We start from the raw sequence: 26,682 nt of genomic DNA on the forward strand, positions 1-26,682 counted from the left end.
GCACCAGCCAGCAACTGAAGGAACTGGTGAAATTACATTTCACTGAAATGGTACCATATATGATTATATATGACAAATAAAATGATTGATTGATTGACTGATTGAAGGGATGATTGTTTTCAGTAAGATTACTATTATTACTGATTTTGTGGAAAGCACAATAACATTTGTATCATAATTTATAAAATGTGGCAGCCAGTTTTGTCCTTCCCATACTGTATGGCTGCATTTAAGGATAAGTCTACTATTACTACTACTTAAAATAACTGTCAGGTTTCCATTTGGTGACTGAAGTATGCTTTTATTATCACAATGTTAAAATAATAATGTCTCTGGCAGCTGGTTGACCTTAATGTTTACATATAGGGTTCATAGATTTGAATCTGATCTACATGGGATTTAGTTTTTTCTTAGTGCATTTCAGTGTGCTCATCAAATACCTTACACTTGATCTTTGAAGACAGAAGAAAAGACAAAGTTCATCCACTTGGCTGCTGTAAAGTCAGTGTATTGGGTACAACACATTTAAAAGCTGTATTAAATAACAGAACCCCCTAATCCTCAGTGCACTACTGCCATCATGTGCTTACAGAGGAGAAGAACACATTCTTAAGATAAATGCTGATGGTTGCTTGTTGTTCCACAGCTCTTCATATGGCCACTCTGTACTGATAATTTGACATGTGTTTTGTATTAGTCCAGCAAAGAGGACTTTGCAAATCCAGCTATTTGTTTTCAAATTCAGATTTCCTTTTAGTCCCCACCCCCTTGTTTTTGTGAACATTGCAGTTGTGAAACTGTAGAGACCCTGCAGCAGCCCCCAGAGGCTGCAGTCACCATGGCACCCTGAAGTGTTAACATCTTGCTATTACACCTTAAAATGCAGGCAAGTGCAGAGGGGGAGGCTGAGGGTGCTTCAACATCTAATATAGGTCCCCACAAATTATATTATAACATTCATAATTTTCTAGCATTAGAAACTTAATTAAATCCCTAGAGGTTATATAAGGTTTCCAAAGGAATCCTGTCAGGATTACCCTGATTATGCCAGAGACAATTTTTATATGATGATTTTATGGTACAATTATAGAGAAATTAAAATTGCTCAGGTGCAGCACAAATGACATTCAAACATTCAGAATTTCCTCATATTTATTCAGAACAACCCCCCTCTGATTTTATCAGGTCGGGGACTATGATTTAGTATGATGTGGTTTGTTGTAAATTACATGTTGCATTGTGTTTTGATATGGTATGATATATTATAACAGGTTATGCTTTAAATTATGTTGGTATTGTGTTTCAGTGGCACGGTGGTATGGTGGTTAGCACTGTCGCCTCACAGCAAGAGGGTTCCCAGTTCGATCCCGAGTGTGGGAGCCCTTCTGTGCGGAGTTTGCATGTTCTCCCCATGTCAGCGTGGGTTCTCTCCGGGCACTCCGGCTTCCTCCCACAGTGCAAAGACATACAGATTGGGGATTAGGTTAATTGATAACTCTAAATTGTCCATAGGTGTGGATGTGAGCGTGAATGGTTGTCTGTCTCTATGTGTCAGCCCTGCGATAGTCTGGCGACCTGTCCAGGGTGTACCCTGCCTCTCGCCCGATGTCAGCTGGGATAGGCTCCAGCCCCCCCGCGACCCTCAAGAGGATGAAGCGGTTAGAAGATTGATGGATGGATGGTATTGTGTTTCCCTGCTGAAACAAATGATGCTGTAGTCATAAACTCCATTACTACCTGTCTTTTGGCAATAAATAGGATGGGCAATAATTTTTTAAAGTTCAATGAAGACAAAATTGAAATCCTGCTTGTCAGCCCTAAAACAAAAATAGAAATGCTGCCCAAGTCTTGGTGTGACACTTGATTCAGATCTAAGCTTCAAGTCCCACATTAACAAGGTGACGAAAACATAATTTTTCAACCTCAGAGACATAGCTAAGGTAAGACCATTTCTAAATGAAAAAGATGCTAAGAAACTGATTCATGCCTTTCATTTCAAGCCAACTTGATTAATGCATTTTTTAATGGCTTCCCAAAAAAACACCGAGAGACTTCAGCTCATTCAAAACACTGCAGCTCGGCTATTGATCCGAACCAAGAGGAGAGAGCACATCAGGCCAGTCTTAGCTGCTCTGCATTGGCTTCCTGTTACATTTAGAATTGATTTTAAGGTCTTTCTCCTTGTATACAAAGCCCTACATGGGCTGAGACCTAGCTAACTCCCTTGTTAACTGTTTGCCTCCAAGAACGCTGAGATCATCTGCTGCTGGTTTATTGGAGATTCCCAGCAACAATTACGTCAATTTCAATTCCGCCCCAAAGCTATGGAATGCACTTCCTATAGATATCAGGGAAGCTAGCTTCCTAAATATTTTTAAAAGAAAGTTTAAAACGTATCTGTTCACTTTAACCTTTAACTAGCTCTGACCTGATACTGGTCTTTTACTTTCTATTTACGCCTCATGCTGCTGCAACTCTTTTTAAATCTTACTTGATTTTATGATTTATAGATTTACAACTATGATTTTATAATTCAGTTATTCCAAACTGTTTTAAATATCATTTTATATTAAATTGCCTTGTCTGTTTTATGTCCATTATGTCTATTATCATGTGTGCTTATACTGCCCTTATTGTAAAGCCCTTTGTGTTGCATTTCTTGAATGATAGGTACTATAAAAATATTTTCTTAAGTTTATTTGAAATATTGTTCCACGCGCCCGCTTTTTAACTTGGAGCACCTAACCCCTAAAGGTCTCTGCATGGCCCTGTTAAAATCTAAACTCTGTACTGGCATTGGTGGCAAAGAAAGCAAGATTGTGTTAAGTACATTTTATGACAATCTGACTATGAAATTATGACATATATCAAAACTGACATATTTGTCTGAGGGAGCAGTGGAGAATATGGAAATTCAGGGTTACCAATATTAAAATCCAAGTATTTAATGAAACATTTAAGTTGCCATGTTTTGGATCTAATCTCCAATTTTCATTCAACTAAAAAACAATTTTCAGTCTGGCCCCAAGTATGATATCACTATGATCAAATTTCAAAATGGATACAATTTTTTTTTCTTTCTTTCTATCTTCTCACTTTTTTTTTCTTTACACAGTACAGTTATACATTGTAAGCCATTAGAAACATTTTCGTAGCTGGTTTATGTTGGCTTTTGCTCTTTTCTGTCTTTTAAAAAAATGTACTTTTACTATCTATTTTATTATTATTTATTACTCCAGCATGGAAACTAATCTAATCCATGCAAACCATAGGATTCAATTAATGTATTCATATGTTGCAAATGCATACAGAGATCAGTCATTGAAGAAGAGTTGATAGTTAATTTTATTATGGGTTCATCAATAGTTGTGGACATATAATAATCTCTTTACAATACAACAGAAGATCAGAAGAGCATGACAGATCACTTCAACAGAATCTCATAGTTTAAAAAATCAATAAATAAGAGCATAAATAAAACCAAATACATGTCTTCAACTTAGATATAGATTCATAAGTACTAATATTGTGTCTGCATGCGTCATGAAACACCCTCAATCATTTTTCTGTACAAACACAAGAGATCTGTCGCGGGTACGAGTGGAGTAAATGTACAGAATGACTCTATGAGGCTACTAGACCGTACTGAGGAAAGGCCCGACATAAAAAACAAGGGACTCAGGAAGCACTTTGAAGAGACCTCACGCAGACACACATGCACGCACGCACGCACGCACGCACACACACACACACACACAGTGCGTCTTCCGTAATGGTATTATATACATATGCAATGCATACAAACTTCATAACAAACAGACTCTCGCGCGCGCACACACACACACACACACACACACACACACACACACACACACACACACAGTTTGAGTAACAGACCACCATGTCTGGGAGACCCTGATTTTATGGACTACATTTCCCATCTCTTCCTGAGGAAATTAAAGCACACAGAGCCCACCGTTGGTTGGGGTTACTTGGGTTTTCAGCAGCATTACATCCAAGGTTGTCCTATATGGAAGGGCTGCCAATTTAAATGAAACAATAAATCATGATGTAAAATCTAATTATTTTTATTTTCAATTTCTGTGTGCATTATGTATGACTAAATTTCACCCTAAATTTAAAAATTCTTATCATTCACATTTTTTAAAATGTATGACTACTACCAAAATAAACATTTTTATTTCTGTTGACAAAAAAATGGTCAAGTATAATACTGGCATTCAAGCTGTCACACATGGACATTTAATGCTAATAAAACAATACTGAAGAAATGGTAGGAATAACAAGATGGTTTCATTATATATTAAAAGTCATGACATCATACAGGAAACACAAAAAACTATGTTCATGGTAATGCTCAAGAGTCCGTAAATTGGATTTCCTATGTACATTTTCAATGCTAAAAAACATATTGGTTCTTGCTATTTTAATGATTATTGTCAGCTTCATTGGTCCTTGTCTTATGTATCTCTGATTTTTCTTGATTTGTGTTTTTCATATTCATTTTTCTTTTTTTCCTCAATTCTTGATTTGGGGAGGAAGTACAGTACAAGTCTATGGCTGTCATAAAGTCTAGTTTGCAATAAATTCCAATTTAAGAATGTCAAGTTCTTTTGACTTTCAATTTCATCTTCATTATCATTGTTTTATTAATCTTTGGAGTAGACTGAATTATTTTTTAAAGAAGTTTTAAATTTTAGCAGTAATTATGCGTTTTCAAATATGTACTTTAATTCTTTAATTGCAAGTTTAATTGTGACATAGATCACATGCAAAAAAAAAAAAAAAATGTACATAAAATGTGATAAGATTTTTGTTTCAGTATTGGCAGCACTTTTCTTCCATAGATTCTACCTTTTTGTTTTCATGTTTTTGACACCACAGCCTCAAAGTTTGAACATTCTCCGGCCAGTGGCTCTGTTCTGTTAGTCATCATGTCTGAAGAGTCATCAAGGCTTTTATTTGAGACACTTCCAGAGCCTAGTATACACTAAAGATTCCCAATGTGCACACTCTCCTGCTCCCCCGGTTCACATTCGTGTCATGTTGTTCCTGCCCTTCTGTTCCTCCCAAACACACAGACAGAAAGCTTGCTACTGGAACACTAAAGAAATGATTCAGTAAATGGTAAAATAAAAACAAAAAACTCTTTCAGCATCTGTATGGCCCTTTCCTCTTGATAAGAAGGGTATTTCACATTGAATATGGCTCACTGTCATTGTCACTGTCATCATCATTTAAACACAGAGGTAATTAGATCCTGTACAAAATTACACCCCCTCCCCACACACACAACTAATCTTTACAAAAGAAGAAAATAAATATTGAATACTTTCATCAACAACACATCATCATCATCATCATCATCATCATCATCATCATCTTAGAATAGCGTGTAGAATCCTGTGAATTCTACTTTTGATTCCCAGATTAGTGCTCTGGAGAAATGAATGGCAGTTATAGAAGAGGTTGTCACAATAAATGTTGGCATAAGTAGGCTAATAGTATAAATGGCCTTATCACAAATAAACAACATGAAGTAGCTCTAAAAAAAAAGTCATCTTGACCCCAAAGATGTTTCTTTGTCACTGTTGTAACCAGGTCTGGTCCAGCTGTGGAATATGAATTATGGATTTGGAATGTGTTCTGGCACTTTAGAACTCTGGTCAGAAACTGTAGCAAGCCGGGCGAACTATTCACCTCTATGACCAAATTTAATCTGCTGTTGGTGTGTTCACCGCAGATGTCTCTGTGCAGAAAGTGACGAGTCCAAACTTAATACAAAGTTTGGTGTGCTTTATAATAGCTTCATTGTTTTGTTTTGTGTTTTTTTTTTGCATGAAGAGGGTACTCCAGCAACTTAGTAGTGCACTTGCATAAAGTTGGGGACTCAGAGGAGACAGATTTTTAAAAAGTGTGCAAAATTGAAGCTGAGATATGACGTTTAGTCCTTAGTGTGTGCCAAGTTCCAAAATACTGGATCCTGCACTTTCCATAATGCAATATCAAAGCTTCTCTTTATTAGACACTTCCTGACTGATAAACACCCATAGCTTTCAAACTCTACAGCTCGGTACAGGCTTTCTCTTATATATTTTAAGTCTTTAAGCCCAAGCTGAGATAACCTCAGTGACACTGTGACATCATCAGGATGATTTTCTGAGACATATTCCAAAGCTAGAGACACAGAAGACATTAATTAGTAGAGCTCAAAAAGAGGAGTAAACTGAATTTCATGTGTAAAGTTGCTGGAGTGCCCCTTCAAAGTGACAACAGCAGAAATGATTATATGGCTGAATTTTCATTTTGAGTATCCAAAATACGAAATTTTGTTTCATTCATAGTAACAAAAACAGTGCTCTGATATTACACCATATTAAGCTTGTTATGTAGGCCATGGTGATGGTCTGCATTATTTGTTGAACCACCAAGTAGAAAATAAAAGCACTACAATGTAGTTTCACAAGTTGAATTTTAAGAAGAAATAATTTAAACTAAGCTAAACATTTAAACTAAGCTAAGCTAAACTAAGCTAAGATTAATCACAATGTAAGAATACCAATAAAACATAGCAGGGGCATATGTTACAGTTCTGTCTAGATTGATTAAATTAATAAGTACCATATTTTTCCTTTGTGTGATTTATGTACAGGAGCAGTAGAAGTGGGCTTCCCATGTCGACAGATGATGTGCAAGGTACACTGGGTGCATTGGTTCTGGGAAGCTGTGTCCACTTTTGCCTGTTATATGCATCGTCTGTTTTCAAAATACAAAACCACTGACCAAGTGCTGGTTTTCGATGACTTTGGAGTGAGACTGAGTTGGTCAAAGAGCATTTTGATGCTGGATGTATTGCCAACCACCTGCTTTTAACAGTTTGAATGTATTTGTAACATTAAAGGTCCAGTGTGTAGAATCTAAGGGGACATATTGGCAGAAACTGATTGCAATATTCATAACTATGTTTTTATCAGTTTCTAACCACCTGAATCTAAGAACCTTCATCTTTTAATTACCTTAGAATGAGCTCTTTATATCTACACACAGAAGGTCCTCTTCCAGAGTCTGCCATGTTTTTTTCTACAGTAGCCCAGTACAGACAAACCAATCACTGGCTCAAGAAAGGGCCATTAGCATTTTATGTTAGCATGTAGTATATAGCATGTAGTTCTCCTACATACTTAGCACCTGGGGGAAATTTCAGTTGGTTGCAATCTGCAACCTCACCACTAGATGCCACTAAATCCTAAACATTAGACCTTTAAGTATTTATGTTTTCATTCTTTAAATTAATCACAAAGTATTTTAATATCAGCTGCTCTGCTTGGCTTAACGCATCCCTTTAACAGTCCCTCTAGGATTTCACAGATTGGTTTTGGGATTGTGGGATTTGGGATCTAAAGCCATCCCTTTTTAAATAAAAATTCTGAAAATTTGCAGGAAAGCCCACTCAGTCTTCGTTCAGCATTGGCAGTATAAAAACAAAATCAGGGAGTGCAGCAAAATGCCAACCTAAAATGCCTGATGCACAAACTAACACAACCGCAGCAGCTTATATCCAACACTGAGCTATAAAAAGTCCTCATAATCTTACACCAACTCTGAAATGGCTTGACTCATAAAACCTGTTAATGTTAGGTAACAGTTATCCCTGTCACTGTGTGTGTGAGACTCTGTCCCAGGCGCAGCAGTGGTCTCATGATAAACAGAAAAAGAGAGAAGCTAAGTTCAACACACTGGATGCAGTTCTACAATGAAATGAGATTTTATCCATTTTAAATAGTCATATTTGCGGCAATTGCAGTGATTGGACAAAATCGCAGAATTCCTGGGGTTTGACTCAATAGGCATTCATTTTTGCCATTACAACACCCGGGATGGACTGCTTTAAAAGTCAAAACCAAAGTTACATTTAGGTTTGTCACTATAAAGAAGACTAGAATATTCCACATGGTATTTTTTATCATCCAGCCACACTGTCATTTCTGTTCCTGTCATTCTAATGCACAGGGAAATTAATGATGCATGGACAGTTTGGGTGAAGTTAACTATTTTTCCTACTCAACCAGAGTCACAGACACTTTGACACATGAAAACTACCCTCTCACTGGCAAAAACCCAACTTCACTCCAATAATAAATCTCTCATCTTTAAAGATGATCTGTCAACCTTGTCTTGACAGAAGTGCTGATTGTTTCTGTCGATCTCAAGCATTTTAGCTAAGCAGCGGCTCCTGTTCTTTCATATAGCATGCACAGAAAAACGGGGACTCTGGGTAACTAGAAAAAATAGTACAATTCCCCTTGACTTGTATTCCTTTCAGAGTATAGTATAAAATAGAACACAAGAACCCGTTAAAGTAAACCATTATTACACACTGAGAAGTTAACCCACACACTGTTTCTTTGTATCTGAGAGCCTGGTCACACTAACATGACAGCAATATTGTCCACTAAATTCATTTCAAATGAAGGGAATTATAATGAGCAGTGGATGTAGTTGTGGCATAAACTGTAAAAATAATGTACGTATCCACCATGGCGTCACCCATTGGTTTGTGGACTACTATTTCGAAGCCTTGGATTTGGCATTCAGCACATTCTTACTCCCAGCTCGTCACATATTGCCGCTTGGTGAGTAGACTTTAATGTCTATATATGACACGCTATATATCCTGGGTGCATCTGTTATTGACTTTCTGGGACGCCATGTCACTTTACGCTTGTTACATGCATTGTTTCTTTTCAAAATACTTTAAAAATCTGAGATTTACATCTAAACACATTATACATGTTAGAAAACATGTTGAAAATGTGCATAGATTGGGAACTATAGTACTGAACTGTGGAGATAGACTGTTTATCACAAATTCTGTGTCCAGGATTTTTTGGGCGGGTCTAAAAGCCTGCAGGATGACACAATGGTGCAACCAAATCAAAATGAACATTCTGTTTCAGACTGACAAACACAAAGTTCATTTTCAGGCAGGTCAGTGTCCTCGACTGATGACGACTGATGGTGTTATTAACTAACACCTCCCTCCGGTTAAGAAAGCGCCACAAAAGGTTGCCTGTCTTTCATTGGTGTCTGACTTGGAAATCAGTGACCAAGCTGCAGTATTTGACGACTACAGAATGAGACTGGGTTCTGGCTGTTGCCATCTTGGATTTTTGGAGCCAGAAGTGACCATATCTGTATGAGAGGGTAGAGCTGTGGAGAAGCAAGGGGTAGATCCAGCTCATAAACTGTGGTGACAGCTTGCAGACAGCGAGACAGCTCAAAATGAAGTTACTGTATGAATGAAGACTATATTCAACTGCCATTCTTATGCACTGTCTAATTGAGGACAGTCTATAGTACTGAAACAATGCCTCTATTGTCATTTTGTTCAGGGAGCTTTAAATTAACTCTGGCTCCCTGGAGGCTCTTATTTGGCAACCACTGGATTCCTACTAATGGCTAGAGTCATAGCCCTTTGTGTCCAAAACTGTCTGATGGCTGTCTACACAAAGAGAAACACAGTCTCTGTATTTGTCTTTAAACAGCCAGAGGATCCTCTTATCTGCATCGCTACCAGTTTCAAATTAGACTTCTCCAACCTGTTTAAATCTTGACATGGCCTGTCAAACCATCTATCACTCTAATGAAGAAAAAATGAATTTGAACATCTTATAATTAGAAAGATTAAGTTATTTTTTTAATTGCCCAACTAGAGTAGCTACTTGAGAGATGCCATGACATTAATACTACACTGCACATTCAATTCAGTCTCACTCCTTCTTATAAATTATAGGGTCTTGAGTTAAATAGTAAATCTCTGAGCAGTTCCATAAAGCTCAATTCACTAAATCTATCTCTATCTTCACTAAATATTGCTTAAGTGTAAATGTACCCTGTAAAATACAAATCCAAGAGTGGATGTGCAGATCAAACCAAAAAGGGAGAAAACGTGTGACCTATGCACAGGAGGTGATCATACAAACACCCAACTCAAATCATTTCCCAACAGTATCAGGCATTATTTCCCCAGTAACAGTGTATTTGATCGTATCAGCACTTCATAATTCACTTGATGGCTTTCTATGTTATACAAGCAAGGGTTAAAAGAAAACTGTTTATTTACAACTTAATATTTGTAGTTTTGGTCATCAAAAGCTGAATTGCTAAAATACAGAGGGGGCAACCACACCAGCCATCGGACAGTTTTGAAACAAATCTTTGAATATGTTGTTTTTACAAAACTTGGTTAAAACCTGCCTGGTGGCTCCTGTTTGCAGTGCCCTGTGTAGTCCATGTGAGCCGACTGCTGAGTAAAAAATGATCACAACCAATAAGAATCATGTCCAAACCTATGGAAGTACATCTACATTTGTAAAATAACCAATTTTCCATTAAAATATTGTCTCCATTTTTAGTGTTCACCATAGTGGAAGAAAATACCAGTTGATCGTTACATGAAGTTCCTAACTTCAATGAAGAATAGATGGAGTGTGGAGATCAACAGTGATCATGACGGCCTCTTCTCCAGATGGAAGAGAGAGACTCTGTTTTTATATTACAACAGCCTGCAGTTCATACAGCCACAAGACCTGAAAGAATTACCTGTGAGTGCTGATGTGTTAGTTTGTGTTAGTGTAAACCATTGTGTGATCCAAGTGTTTTCACACTACTACTCTGTGTGTGTGTGTGTGTGTGTGTGTGTGTGTGTGTGTGTGTGTGTGTAGGACTGTCCATCACCTCTGTACATGTTTGTGTAGTATTACAAGACCCACAGACGAAATCTTCAACATCTACCAAAAGTCAAACCAAGTCCTGTATGATCTGACCAAACCTGAAAGGCTGAATACACTCTGCCACAGTCTTCCTCCAACATTAAAGGTATACTGTGCAGGAATTGTCCGGTCCTGTTTGTAAACAGTGTCGCCAGCTAAAGTGAAAGCCAACCCCACATTCACTCTGCTTGGCATATCGCCTCTCTGTTTGCGTTTTTTTGCGCTGTGTCTGCAATTTTCATAGCTTTCTCTTGGATGCATGCTGCTTATGGTTTGGCACCTGCTGCTACCTTTTTATAAAGTCCTAAACTCACCTGTGTGCTCTGCCCAGGAACAACCCATACTCATTCCCAGGACATTAAATACTGATGCTTTGACATGCCGCCTCAGTGTCTCATACCGACGCACAAAGCATCCTTTGTACTTAATTTCCACTAGCTCCAGTGAGGACGTACCCTATTGTGGAATGCACTTGATTGGATAAACGCAGTGCTAGTTGGGCGGTCCTTTTTTTTTTTTTTTTGCTTGCCTTTTCAAACAGGAAATAACATGGTGGTCTGTTATTCCATCTAAACATCCACCAAAATGTATGTCTCGAAACATCTGAGATTCAGAAATGGGCAATGCCATTTCTGAATCTTGTTTCATTTTAGAACTACATCGCCTAGTTTGACAGCTTGGTTCAAGTTTCACAAACCATCTGCACTGTGCTGGACGGACTCATTTGCATGAAATTGAATCTAGTCTACTTCATGCAAACACAGACCACAAAACACATTGCAACCCCGTCTCCAAACTCTCCGCAACACATCCTCTGTCAATGGATCTGGTGCAAATGTGCCACTAGTGTCTGTGTATGTGATACACAGTTGTTACCTGGGTGAAACCAACACATTCTCACTCTGACCTCGTCACATATCGAAGTTTCGCCATGGACTTTCCATATTGAGATATGACCTGCAAAGTACACTGTTGGTTGTTGATGTTCTGGGACGCCATGTGAAGTTATGCGTGTTACACGCATTGTAAAGTCTCCCCTTAGAAAATAACTAAAATAAAGGGGAGGTTCAACATCCAGTTGCATTTTTTTCCCAACATCATAGATAAGAAAATGCACACGGCATGATAATCCTAATTTATAAATCACAGTATACCTTGAAACTGGTATATTGCTGCAACCCTATGCACTATGCTGGTACAACACCGCAAATTTACGTTTTTTACCTTAAACAACAAACGCAGGTCGTAACAGTTAGTTGGGTTTAGGACGAAAGAACAGGGTTTGGCTTTACATTCATACGGGAAGTGAACACTGGCTTCCCTGGTGAAAGTCAGTGGTTGCTGGACCCATCTACCACGCCTCTCACATTTCACCCTTTTCATTTACTTTGTTGCCTGGCCGCGTTTCACCCTGACAGCGCAGGGTACCGTTACAGAATAACATCTGATGCTGGAAGTCACTGACCAAACGGCGGTATTCAACGACTTCAGAGTGAGACTGGGTTTTTGAAACACGATGTAACACATGGTTAACATTGTCATACGGTACCCCCTCCACCACCCTTTCCACCCACTATACAAAGAGTTGTTTGCTTGATTTATAGCATGTCCATTGTTAGCATCTTCTACATTGAAATTAGTTGGAGGCATCTCATATGCATCTCATAGAGACACTGAAGGGTGCCTTCAGTTTTGGCGTCACACACCGAGGGGGCGTGACAAAGCATATGTACTGTATATGATGACCTGGGAATGAGAACAGGCCGCCAAGAAGTCTTGACAACAGCAAAATAAGAAAATTTAGGCAAAGGGCAGAGTCTCTGCAGATAAATACACCGCCACACACTAAGAGTGGGTCATAAGTAATGATTGAGAAGGATTACTTTTGTAGTGGTCTATACATTGTTTCATAGGAAATCCTGCATTGTACACCTTTAACTAAGTAGCTGACAGAAATCTCGGCACAAAGTCTATTAAGTAGCTGTTTTAGAGCTTGTGACCATATCACATGATCCCCTCAGCAGATGAAGAAGAAGTCCTTCAAATTCCCAGAAAAAAATGAAATAATTTGTATTTTAGTTCAGCTCAGATTTCAGATTATTTTCTCATTGTGGGGTGCACATTTCTATAAAAAACATTGCAACATAACTGTAGCTGTGGCTTTATAAAAAGTAACAGCTGGTCTCAATTAGTAAAAGTTAGACACATGTATCAAAGACAGTGGTCCAACATGTAAAATCTTGGTTTATTAGAGGTTTGGACAGCTCCTACAGGTCATGGCCAACTGATGCAGACCTGTCTCCTACAAATTATGTTTACATACAACTAATTTGAAATAGCGAATATGTTTTTTTAGGGAAATATAATTATGAGCAAATTCCATTTTCTATTGCAAAATTCTAGCTGCAGAAGTGTTGGCAGTGAACACATCAGCAAAATGTTCTCTGACAACATATTTTATTTGTTTTCCACCAAAATAGGCAGTCATGCAATACATTATCCACTCATAGTGACTAAATCATTATTACTTTTATTAACTTTTTATTAACATTAAACTAAAAATCACCATTTTTCCCTAACCTTAACTAAAGTGTTTTTGTTGCCTAAACCTAACCACTAACAGGATTCTGGACACAAATCTTGAGTCATAGTCCTGCACTTTGTATGTCCACCATCCACCCCAACCAATTCCCTGCAAAACCAGCAAAGTACATAACTGTAGTTAAGAGTAACATTATCTGTGAACATAATCCAGGCTGTTACTATGAATGCAATTCATAAGACGTAATTTCTAGGAGACACAGTTGACTGATGCTGAAGGGTACAGTATATTGGGTCTTGTGTGTCTTGGAAAGTCAAATGTACATTGGTTGCTAGGGATGTAACGCAAAGCCAATGTCCATATCTGGGGAGGGGCTGACACTGACATTTTAATTTGTCATGCACTTATGGTTTAGACTTTTTATTATATAGCCTATAAATGTCATTTGTTTTTAACTCAACACTATTCAGATGTTTTTTCTTCAGCAGCCCTGATGTTTAGGGAGCTGCCCTATCTGTGTCACATATCTGTATTTGTATCTGTATCTGGTTTATATCAGAAGCTGCTAGGAATTTTCTAGTCTGCTTCATTTTTAGCATTAAATATTTTTTAGTGCTATTTATACTCCTCATATATATATCTAAGCTCCCTCAGCCCGTTAGCACACACAGTGGGCATCAATATGTGATTACGAGGTAAATACAACTCCTGTGGTACATCACTCAGACTTAATTCTGCACTGCACAACTAATCTGGTCAGAAGTGATGATATGATTCTGAAAAAAAAGAGTGAATCTGATCATTACGAGACAAGATCTGGTGAAGTTATAAGAAGCGCCTTCTTTAATGTCAGCAATATGGTCAGCACTGTAAAGAGTGAATTCAGCTGATTACAGCAAGTTGTGTTTGATGTATCTGTGTTATGACTCAGAAGAATATTACTGCACAAATGTATGTTTTTCGTATCTGTTCAGACTGCAGGATCTGTGCATATCTTAATTCAGTATTCAGATTTGGTTACACCCCTATAACCTTGGTGTGGACAACCATACATTTGTATTTGTGTATGCTGTGTTTGTGTGTATTCTGCATGTCAACCCTGTGTGTATCCCTGGTAGTGTCCTCATAGCCTTGTCTGAGCCTCAGGGATGTAAATCTCGATGCTGTCAGCGCTCTCCGTAGCTGAGTTTTGCCTTACGGAAGCGGCTCTCTTGGCGGCCATCAGGCGCTTCCTGGCCTCCTGCCGCTGTTTCTCTGAGCTCTCCAGTGAGCGGTCTCTGGCCAGAGGGGGGTGGTGGTGGGGGCCCTTGGGTGGCCTTTTTGGCACTGGAGGTGGAAGCCGCCTCTCCTGGTGGTAGAGGACGGTAGGGGGGGAGGGACATTTCAGGAAAAAGACAGATATATGTTTGTATGTGTGTATATGTGTGTATGTACCTGTGATACCCATTGTAACTACCACCTATAATGTGTCTTTAGTGGCTTTTGGTTTAATGTATGCCTATGCACATGTATGTATAACTGTAATTAAAGAGGAGGCAAGATGAATCAGACATTCTGTATAGCTAGTTCTTTTTGATCATCCTCCACATTTTTAACATATTGCATCACACGCTGCCTCTGTAATACTGCAGCGACTTCACATGCTGTTGTTTTAAAGCCTTAACTTATTCCCTCCATGTGGTGGTTCACACATTGGTTCTATTTTCTCTATGATATAAACTTTTCTTGGTTGAACAACAATTTATCTACATGGGAACAGCTAAAATCGTACCTATTATACGAATGTATTTTTGTGTGTGACACAGTCTTGTATAGTCTGAGGCTTTCATATGCATGCAAGGTAGGTATTTTGGTGTAAATGTAATTCATTGCTTGCAAGTATCCTGTGGTCGGGTCTGTTCCTGCACCTATATTATTTTTTCATTAACCGTGCATACATAAACTAGTGGCACCGGTTTCACTACTATGCTGATGACATAATGTCTTATCTTTCTACTGACACCACAAATGCCATTAAAGGATAATTCTGGTATATTGGGTCTTATTTTCATAATTCATCTATCATTTCTATCAGTTACAAAAACCCTGTAATCAGCATGGTAATTGCTGAGATCTGCCGTTATTAAAACAAAGTCTGATGGGTCAAGAAACACCAGCGGTCAGCCACTTAGAGAGGTACATGTCTACCATAAGTACAGGGGGTAAAATCTGAGGCAGGAATTGGGTCCGTAAACTGTGATGACTGTTTGAGTAATCATTTCAGTGTTCTCTCTCTTCCAAATAAATCCGACTAACCTGGTGATTTGTTTCCAACATGTATGATCATCTCCTTGCCCATGTTTCTTGACCTGTCTGACTTATTTATTTTTTTTACAAATTATTGCCACGTTCCTAGATCTCAGCATTTAACTTGCTGTCATAACTGACAGAAGGAATGAGCCAAAACCATAAATACAAGATCACAGCCCAGTCGCCAGAAGAAAATGTTCGCATTGTACCTCTCTGAAAACCATTGACATGTTACATTTGCAGGTCACATACGTATCATATCAGTGTTTCTAAAGTGAGCCTACTCACAAGGTGGAGGGGTTGATTTGACACCTAGGCAAGATGCCTGCCAAGCTGCAGACCACTGCTGACCACTGAGCAAGACCAACAAATAATAAAACCAGTTGGGTTTTAGTGAGGAATTGCTGTGTTTTCAGTGGCTTTTTAGCCTACAAAAGGGTGTTTTTTAGTGACCGGTCACTGTTTTTCCAGTGATGGTAGTGGCATGACAAGTGGTTCTTTTTTACAGAGACATTGCTACATTTTCTGTGAGGATTGTGCTCTCCAAAATCACGTAATTTAAGCCAAAGCATAATATTTTCCTAACCATAACCAAAAGGGTTTGGTGCCTAAACTTAACAACACGTTAACCACAGCATTGTTGAAATGTACATTTTCAATAAATCTGCTACATAATAATGTGCAAATGTAACATATCTATGGTTTGCAGAAACATACAATGCCAACATTTATTCTAGCAATTGGGCTGAAGATCCAAGTTGTAATGTGCCAGATACAAGGACCTAAAAAACTAGATGTCAAAAAATTCCTAGATTTGAAAGTTAAGTATGAGAAAATTCTGATCACCCCTGAAACTGCTTGTGATCAAAATTCTAAATTTCTTAATATTGTCTAGCCATGACACTGCACAGCTAATTCAGAAGACAGCAGCCAGGTTCCTCATGAGAGCCAGGAGACTGAATTAGCTGCTCTGATTTTAGCTTTTGAACCACTGCACCCTGTGACATTCTGTATTCACTTATTTATTTTATTCTCATATTAATTGCTGATTTCAAAATGATACGCTGTACTGAGCTGAGCTTTTGTCCACACAAGTCTGGGATCACTTTCAGATGAACTTGAAGGGTCAGTATGGCCATCTACAGACCCGCCTGAGCACTAATGCTGAATTTCCATATTCCAGTATGTGACTATGCGTTTCCAGATGCGTAGATAGCGAAAGAGTGACCTGCCCTACTTTCCCTCTAATTGGCTAGTACTTGTTGTCTTCGTTGGTTGGGTTTGTTAGGTGTAGTCAATAGGAATAACATTGGTTATGGTTAAGGTAAGCCAATCAGAGGCAGAGTAAGGCAGGGTAGGGTGAGTCATGCTTTTGCTATACTAGGAAATGCAAATTTGCACCCAGTGCAGCTCACATTATCTGTACTGGACTGTATCGTCACAGCAAACCATTATCATCCTGACCTTCACAATATGGAAGACAAAGGTATCCCAAAAATATTAAAATGCATTACTGGGTGAAAAAGTTAGACTTGTCTCTTCCCTATCGTGTAATAAATCCCTCATGTCATCTTTTAATATTACTTTTGTTTCATGTTAGCAGACTTAACTTTTTACTGGTGTTCTAAACGTTTTAGTTTAATCTCCTCTGAAACTGTTGTGTAAACAGTGTGCTCTAAGATCTATTTGTGGAGAAGGAATATTCGCCATACTCTGTCCTGTCCATCTATTTTGACTCTGGCAGCTACAACACACACATGAAAAAGCCACACATGGTGAGGTGGCCGTGGGGCGCTGAGGGAAGGAAGGGCAGAAGGAAGCGTGGACATATGGATGGAAAGACAGACATGATGGATCTACGGAGGCCCAGAGGTGTCAAGGCCCTGTGGTGTTGTTGGCATTGCAGTTATGCTGATTGATGCGTGGCTGTTTGCAAGCGCCTTCACTGTCAACACAAAAAAAGCACAAGAAAGAAAAAGACAACAATGAGAGCAAATGAGGAAGCCAGCAGAGTCAATATACACAATGATGCAAAGCCACCACAGAAACTGCTGAAAGAGAGCAACAGAGCAGAAGGAGGACATCTGAAAGAGATTTGCAGATACACTTAGAGATATGCAGAAGGAAGAGTATCTGTATCACCACAGACACCAAGTCAGACAAGCATGCACTTAATCTGCACCATCAGAGAAAAGCTGAGCAGCACTGTGAGGCTAAAAACAAGGCTTTCTTTGCTTATGTCATGGTCGTGTGTGTAAAGATTGTTAACTGGCCAAGATAAGCGTTAGTGAGTCTATGCAAAACCTAAACTGTCTCCTTGTTCTTTTGCCACATGGATTCACCACCAAACCCCCACTTAAAGGTAGAATAAGAACATATGTGCAAATATGGTACCATTCAGAATGACTGCTGTCACTAATGCAGAGGCATGCTGAGTGCGCAACTAATGTCTGTCATCAATCATCATCAATAAAAACACATTTTTAAAAATGGAGGTAAGCAGAGACATTCACCAAACTGCGTCATTGCGAGTTTTGCAAAATACAACAAAAACAAACTATGGCCATGGAGCAGGCAATGCTTTTTTGTGGTACCTGGATGAACTGTACTGTATATGTCTTTGGCTGATTACAGTGTGGCATCAGTCAGTGTATTCTGTCACTTCAAGCTGAATTCTGATTGGGTGGGTTGTAGCAGCAGTCAAAGCACATTGAGAATATCACCTGAAATTGGTGACACTTTGAGGCAGGCCTTCTTTGGTCTCAAAAGCTTTAAATCAAAAGCAGGTAAACAACTTAAGATTGGTTCTCTCATGGTTGCTAACTTTAGTCTAAAGCCCCTTTCAGACATGTAATATGTAAGATGTTGTTGGCTTCATCTGTCTGTCAAAGTGGTGGCTTTTGGTCAGTCAGAGAGATGTGGATTTTACGTTAAAGTTCCTTACGGCTTTATTTCGGACATGAGAGTACATTTACGGAAAGTTGGGTTGATTTTCAGTACAAGCTTAATACGCTTTGGTTTTATGCAAACCAGCTGTACCGGCATTTGTTATTATGACACATTTTGGCAAATTAAAAAGTAGCCTACATCAGCAACTTGTGCTAACAGCCTCACAGCGCTAAATCCAACTTACATTTCATTAGTAGCAAGAAGTATGACAACATGATAAACATACTATTATGTTTATAAATGGAATAACGGAGCCACTAGTTTCTGACAGGCCATGAACCGAGCACGGCAACATGAAGGAGATCAAATTCCAGTAGAGGAGGGAAGGGGGAGAGCGGCGCACATGGTGTTTAATTACTACAAAGTTTTGTGTTTTTTGGGGTGACGAGATGAGACATAGCAGAATTAGTCTCTCCAAACTGCACCAAAATGGCAACATTTTGGATGTAAAGCCAATGACAGAGGTGTCCTAACTGGCCCAAAACAATGTGGTGCACTGTTTAGAGCTGAACTTTTGTCCAACGGCCTGTTTCTGTTCAACATTATCCTCATAGAACGGTTCATATGATATCCTATGAAAACGCAGACACAACAGTTTGTATGATATTCTATAAATTAGTGGCCCACGAATGATGTGATGTCCTTAAAGGGACATTGTGTAGCGTTTTCAGTTGTTTATTGGCAAAAACTGATGTCTGCATTCATAAATATGTCATCATTGGTGTACTATTGCCTCCACCAACAATCTGACTTATTCTCGTAAAAGAGAAGAAAAGAGAAGATTTGTTTGGACATTGTGCGGGCAAGTCGTCTGGGGGGGTTCCATAACGTTTCGCCATCTTGAAAATACATCTGCCAGCAAGGGACATATAGCACTACCAGGGCATAGCCCCGCCTTCGTTCACACGGCTTTGTACACCAATTCCTATTGAAAGTCCTGGCAGAAAATCTTGAGTTTTGTGACCATCCACCACCCCAACCTGCCTCCTAACTAGACTGCTCGGACCACTTCTTTCTGTACTCCTATGAGCACAATGGTCACGTGAATGCAACTATCCAAGATACGTGGGTTATGTTCGAATTACTGGCTCCTCATCATGTGTGATGTGTGTGAATTTGGTGCGTAACTTTTTCGTTGGAAAACCTACAAACAGCAGGTAAAAGAAGCCTGTTCTATTTATTTCTGTCATTTGCTTTGAAAGCACCTCAATGGATGAGGAACAGCTGGTTCATGAAGTTGAAATGGTAATTTATCTAGAAAATACGTCCTAATTTCACCACAAAAACCTAAATAAGGTGGCAGCTGGCCGGTGTGAGATCGGCAGAGAGCTGAAGGTTTCTGGTTTATGACCATCGCTAATAATAACCTCCTTGCTGTTGGCTGTATTGTTTGTCATGTCCAATTAATATCACAATATAAAACACATCTGTTTACAAAGTAACACCATAGGAAAATAGCAAGTAGGCTGCTCACCCATCTTTTAAGTGGTTATGTCATCAGTATGATCTCGAGCGCACAGCTAATAATTACATGGTTTGTTTACATGACGTCAGTGATGTTGATGAGAGCTCTGACATTACTTGGTACAATAGTTGGACACTTGTTTGCCATTGGGTCAAGGTGTCATGATGTTCCACTCAGGGACGGTTACTGAGTCGAGTGTGACACCCTGTTTACCAGTCCGGTCCTATGGATGTCTTAATATCAAACCGGTTTTAAAATGTTTACACCGGCCCAACACTAGCAGAAAAAGCCACAGTACTTGGTAATATTTAGCACCTGGTGTGTGAGAAAGAACTGAGAGAAAGAGGTGAGTTAGAAATGTTTGAGAGTGCAACAGAGTGCTTTCTGTTCTCTTGCAGGCTGCATCACTGATGTACTTTTGGCATGCAAGCTTTAATTAATGACCATTGTGGGGACACTCATAGCAAACACACCGATACATTTTCACATCATTTTGATTATTTAACATCACAAGAGAGGGAATTCTCCTGCTTGATTTATAATATCTGACAGCACACAGGCACTGAATGATAGGACATTTAGTCTTGTTTGATACTTACTTGCTCACATGCTGTATTTAAAACGATTCATTGATGTAAAAGTGACCTGGGTGCTTGTTCAGACATGCCATTAGTTTGCCATTGGATTAATGTAAAGGGATGCATTTCTGAAAGGGGCTTAAGACACTCCACAATCTTAACAGTGTACATTAGGGACCTTAAAATGAACATTTCATGCTGTTACAGTAGCTCAAGTAACTAATGATAAACAGGTACATGCCTTCACTGTGTAGTTTTTAGTAAATCTGAAGCTGACTGCCCTAAATATAAAGACCACATTTTGATTATCATTTCACAAAATTTTCTTTTTATTTCATGTTAGATACAAGCCAGGTTGGAAATTAACTTTCTGTTCACGGCCTCTGCGACTGGTGGATTCCAATTTCTACCAGCCACTCAATAGATTACCCTTGTTTTTTTGGCTGGTGACTGAAGCAAATCTAGCAGCCACTTGCATATTTTACCAGCATTTAGCTGGTGCTAATTTCCAACCATGCTTTTGGGAACAGATTTTTTCCCTCTGATCCTGGTGAATAATTATCTGACTAACACAATTTGTCTTTCCATTGGGTGTACCTGAATTGATTCCAAAGCACTGGAGTGGAAGCTAGGTGAAAAACAAGACTGTTCAGTTTTAGAGTAAATGAAATTTGGAAAAAGCAGAGCAGTAAAATATCTCTTTGGGTACCAATAAACAGAAGTAATTTCTTGCCAAATGAGACATTCATATAATGACTCACATTCATAATAGCCATGAAGTGAAAGATCTAGCACAATATTAAACCTTCTATTCAGATGATGGTGTTCTCTCTGGACAACCAGTCACCATACTGGAACTTATGTGTGTGTGTGTGTGTGTGTGTGTGTGTGTGTGTTGGTGTGTACCTTTCTTTCAGGGGGATCCAGGGGTCTCCAGTTGTTGGCTCTGAGCTGGTGGAGCTCATCAAACTTGAGGCTGATATTCTCGATTGACAGCTGAAGCATATCCCAAAAACCAGCCAGGTCTGAGGCCACAGGACGAGGGTGGGCTTTGGGGTTCTAGGGACAGCAGAAAAGGAAGAGAAGGAGGAGCAGAAATAGTATCAAAGCTGAAAGCCAGGGAAGAGGAAGATAATAGTTTTAAATAGATTTAAATTAAAAGGTGTAACATCAGTGTAAACAGCTGACTGCATGTTGTCAGTTTGAGAGTTTCAGACTCACCAGATTCTCCTCACACAGCTCCCTGAACTGCTGAAACTTCTGGGACATCAGTAGCTGAGCACTTCCTACAGCACTCCTCATCTTACCGAGGACTGAGAGCAAACACACAGAATAGAGAAAGAGACTAACCTTCAGTACATCCATCTGTTCTTGAGAAAATGTACAACATGTTCTAAACACATTTTGTGCTGGTGCATTTATTTGTTTATGACTCATACCAACACCATTGCTAGACAAGTGACAACAAATCCTGATGCTACATTTAGCCATTTTTGACCTTGGGGGCTTTTCTAGGAGCTCAGGAACCATGAGGCACCCTGGTACTTTATCTGGTTGTGGAGATACAGTAGGCTTTAATTCCCTTCTCACAAAACAACCCTTCTCCTGAAGTTGAATTTTTGGCAGGGACTATATGGGTGGACTTTGCTGTACTGGCCATACACTAAACACTAAGACTTATTTTTCCGTGTTAATATCTGTAATGTTCTTTATAATGCGCTTTGCATTATTGCAGTGTTCACGACATGCACCCAGTGAGGAGACATTTCTTTATATTAAGGGGTTATTAAAAAGGTGGGAAGCCACTGCTCTGTGTGATTGCCTTTTCATAGTAATGTATTTCACTTTTAATTTTTTACAAATATATAATAATATACTAATGTTAGATTTCAGGGCAAATAAAATGTCGTCTTTCCTCTCAGTAACGTTCATACTTTAAACCTAGACATAACAAATGACACACACAAAGACATACTATCTTCAGGCAGGTCATTCTCCCGCTGGTCAAGCTCCATCTGTCGACACCAGCCTTCCATGCGGTCTGTCTCTGCCTGCAGCAGCTTCAGAAACCAGCGTCCATCTCTGTGACACACCGACCGCTGCACCACCTGCCATTCAAACATTCAGACTTTAACAAACATGTACCCGCATTCCCTATCATGTATCCAAGCCAGTAATGTGGAAAAATCATAAAGCTCACATAGGCTATGTCTTAAAAGTTAATACTATGCTGCCTGTTATGGATTTATAATTTGCAAGAACAAAATTCTCAGAGGGGCCTTTAACAAGAAGACTAACTCACAACTTATCAAAAACATATTTCAAGAAAAAAATGTTGCACTCTTGTAATCTTATAAGTGTTCAGGTTTTTATCACATAATATACTTGGTGATTAGCTAGCCAGTGGGATATACACACACAGGGACTCACATGAACTAACATGTTGGGGGGATGTGACCTAATACTCTGCTAAGGACACCATTACTCCGCTATATATTTACATAGCAAATGGCCGTTGGCTGCTATATTAATGTTCTGAATGTTGCACACAAAATCTTTAAAGGCAGAAAAAAAGGATCATTGCCGTGACCCTTCCCGACCATTTCCCAATAAGGTATACAGCCCTCCTCCATTGGTTCACCTTCCTTTCTGTAAGGTCTGCAAGTCAAATAGTGGACTCATGAAACTTGTTTGAGTTTTATAATCCATAATTAATCACCTTTTCCAATTTTATGTTACTGTTGCAGAGTAATACCGTTTATGAGCAGATTGATTTAAAATATCTGCACCACTACTATTTACAATGATGCAACAAATGTCAGTGCTGACTTGTTTACTGTGATGGATTTAACAACTAAAGCCATTTTCCAGAGTCTGTTAAAAGTGCACTCTGGAGTTTTAGACCCCTAGTTTTCAGATGTTATTATTTTACAGCACCTTGTACACTTAAGAAGTTCTCTCTGTCTTGGTGAACTTTCCTTCATTGCAGCCATCAATGTAACATCATCTGCTGTATAATATTCTCTTTATCTTTACTAGTGTCACCTCTCCATGACTTTTTCCCATAACGTACACATAACTTAGTGTACAGGACTCAACACAGTATAACTAAATTTTACACTGTAACAAACAAGCAAGCAATTAATAATTAAATAAATAATGGAAACTAAGGGTGCCTGGAACAGTTGAGTACATTTTAATTTCTAAAACAAGTTAAACAAATTAGTTATGTAAAGTGTGTTTTTTTTCATGCCAGAAAAGTATTTTTTACATAAGCATATCCATATAATTTTGGAAAAAAAACTAAACATTTTTAAATAATGATATTTTGTCATGGTATTCAAAGTGGTTATGTGGTTCAGTTTCTTATCGGTGAGACTCATGTTTTAAATCAGGAATAACTGAATTTTTGTTTATTAAAAGGTAAATTCTATCAATGCAACACAGACCTACTACTGTATTACTGTCTTTTAAACAACCTCCACTGATGTTATGCTGTGATTATAAGATATAAAAGAGAAACTTAATATTCTAGTTAATGATGAAAACAAGCTACATTTTTAAATAGAAATAACATTCCTGAAAATACTGAAACATTTGGACAATGCAGGGCAGCTGGCCCCCTCTGCTATCAAAAACAGAGTCAGCTCACTGTTGGAAAGCATGTTTTGATTACTTGACATCATTTGATGATTTAGTATCACAAGCAACAATTTAACAAAGGCACCTTTTACACTTTACACCTCAAGTGTCTTATGCCCAAATAAATTTTATCCAATTTTATTGGATAAAATCAAAACAACCAACCAACCAACCAACCAACCAACCAACAAACAACCAAAAAAGATAGAAATCTGCAAAATACGATTGGCCAGAATCAACCAACAGGGTCCTTTCCCCCTCACCTATGTGAGGCTGTGGCTATGTGAGCATGATGGTGTAGGCAGATATATTAAAGAGAGAGATGCTAACAGCTAGCCATAACAGCCTCCTGCTTCACTTGTGGTAGAAACAGACAGTGGTGAAGCAGGTGCAGCAAAAACACGCCAGTATAACAGTTACTAACGCTTGGCACCATACTAATGTTAGTCTTGAACTTCTGCAAGAAGAACAAACTCAAGCTCTAAGCCCCACCACTCATGCCCTGGATAATTTGTGGACTGAAAAACCCAGGCAAGTAATTTCAGCAAAGTTTCCTACTCGTCGGTTTTCGGGAAAAGTCTGTACTTCAATGTTGATGATGCGGTTCATGGTGCCAAGCTGCTGGAGGCCAAGTATGCTTCAAACTTTTTATTTTTAAAAGTCGCCTCCCACTCCACTAGAGAACTTGTTGGTAAGTTAAAGTATTGTCTAATAGGCCAAATTGTAAGAGTGAATTTATTTGTATCATACTGGCGGTATTGCTCCATAATGGACAGTAGGTCAGTATTTTTTTCCTGGAGAACTACTTCATGTTAAATCAGATTATTTTAACCAGCAATTTGGTTTACAATGATATCCCTGGGCTGGTGGGCACCAGGGTGATTGATCTCAAGTTTTTTCTTGAAATGGAAGACTTTCCAGTTAGTGCTGTAAAAGATAATCCACATTCACTCAAGTGACTGAAGTTATTATCTTCTTCATAAGAAATACTAACTTCTGCCAACTACAAGCAAATGACAACAACTTTACTTGGAAAAAAAGCCAATCAAATCACAGTGGGACAACAGGCAATCAGCAACACTTAGAATCAAATTTGTGCCATTTGCTTTCACCCAAAGGTTTTGGGTATGCATGATGTTGTTTTCCCCTGGGGCACTTGACATTGCGAGTATGGGGCTATCCCCACAGAGTAACCTCGAATGAAACACCATTTTAAAAAATCATATCCAGTCATTGACCTTAAATTGTATGACAATAAGTTCCTCTGTACCACTGAAAGCAATATTTCTATGTTACCAGTAGAGTGGGATTGGCCCCAAATGATCTATCACCCCTGGTCATTTCTTTTAAATTTAATATGAAAATATTCATTTGTGCAACTTTTAACATGTGCTTAACATTATGAAAGCATGGAGAATTAGTAACTGACTGGAATTAATTAGTGAGTGAGAACAATATTTCTGCCATGACAACTGCATTTGTAAGAATTTAATGCTGTGTTCATGTCTTGAACGTTCCTGGACCTGTTATTATAATGTCACTGAATATGCTCCCACATACCTCCAGAATAGCAGAGCTGTTGAAGTTGACATCAAGTGAGTCATCTGTTACACTGTCTATCCAGGGGTCTGGTGGGGGAAGGATGGACGGGTCAAAGCCCACATCATCATAGTCATCGGAGGCACAGGCGTGGTAGTGATTCCCTGAGCCCTGGATACTGACGGTAGAGGTGGCAGCATCACGGGAGTATTGTCGAGAGATGGCACCAGATGACAGGACTTCCATGTCAATGTCTGGGGAATCTAGTGGGGTGTCAAGCAGGTCCGGCATGTCCAGATCTGCCTGGATGGAATCATGAATAAAACTCAATAACTGACTGAATGTACGAATAGTATTTGGATTGGTGCAGGTCCGGTAAGTATTTGTCTGACCACTAAAGACCCACTTGCTTCCAAATTAAATTCAGTCTAACTGGGTCAGGTAGAACATGTAAAGCTGGCTGTATCAACTGTGATCAGGTGGCACATCATAATGTTCAGAACCTTGATGTACCTCAGCCCTCTGTTCAAGAAACCAATTTTCATTTCTACGCTAATGATACTCTACTGTATGTGCCTGTGAAGGCAAATAGATGATCGTGATACTTTTTACTAGTGCTGGGCGGTATGCCCATATATTTGTATCACAGTCTTTTTTTTTTAGATTTTGACGATTTCACGGTATATCCTGTTTTTTTGTTGTTGTTGTTTTTTTTTGCATGACTGGGCCTCTATATAGGTTTAAAGTACCTTATTCTACTGTCAGGACCACATAAAATACCTATAAAACATTTTCATGCCATTATATATATATGTACTGAAGGTTATCATTACTGTAAGGTTTGCTTAACCACACACAATCATACAATAAGGAAGGAAACACAAT

At 38.8% G+C, this 26,682-nt stretch overlaps 1 protein-coding gene across 1 annotated transcript in view; it reads right to left on the bottom strand.

The window, feature by feature from the left end:
* Positions 1-6,920: 6,920 nt before the first annotated feature.
* LOC126382496 (disks large-associated protein 1-like) overlaps positions 6,921-26,682 on the bottom strand; it is a gene marked incomplete at its 5' end in the record, with an annotated part of 36,350 nt that continues 16,588 nt past the window's right edge. The window contains 5 exons of the mRNA XM_050032391.1: positions 6,921-14,683; positions 21,523-21,675; positions 21,838-21,929; positions 22,592-22,724; positions 25,849-26,100. Coding sequence (XP_049888348.1) covers positions 14,459-14,683; positions 21,523-21,675; positions 21,838-21,929; positions 22,592-22,724; positions 25,849-26,100 — 855 coding nt within the window. The remainder of the gene's footprint in view (positions 14,684-21,522; positions 21,676-21,837; positions 21,930-22,591; positions 22,725-25,848; positions 26,101-26,682) is intronic.

This window comes from Epinephelus moara, chromosome 21 (assembly GCF_006386435.1).
Source record: "Epinephelus moara isolate mb chromosome 21, YSFRI_EMoa_1.0, whole genome shotgun sequence".
Lineage (NCBI taxonomy): Eukaryota > Metazoa > Chordata > Actinopteri > Perciformes > Serranidae > Epinephelus > Epinephelus moara.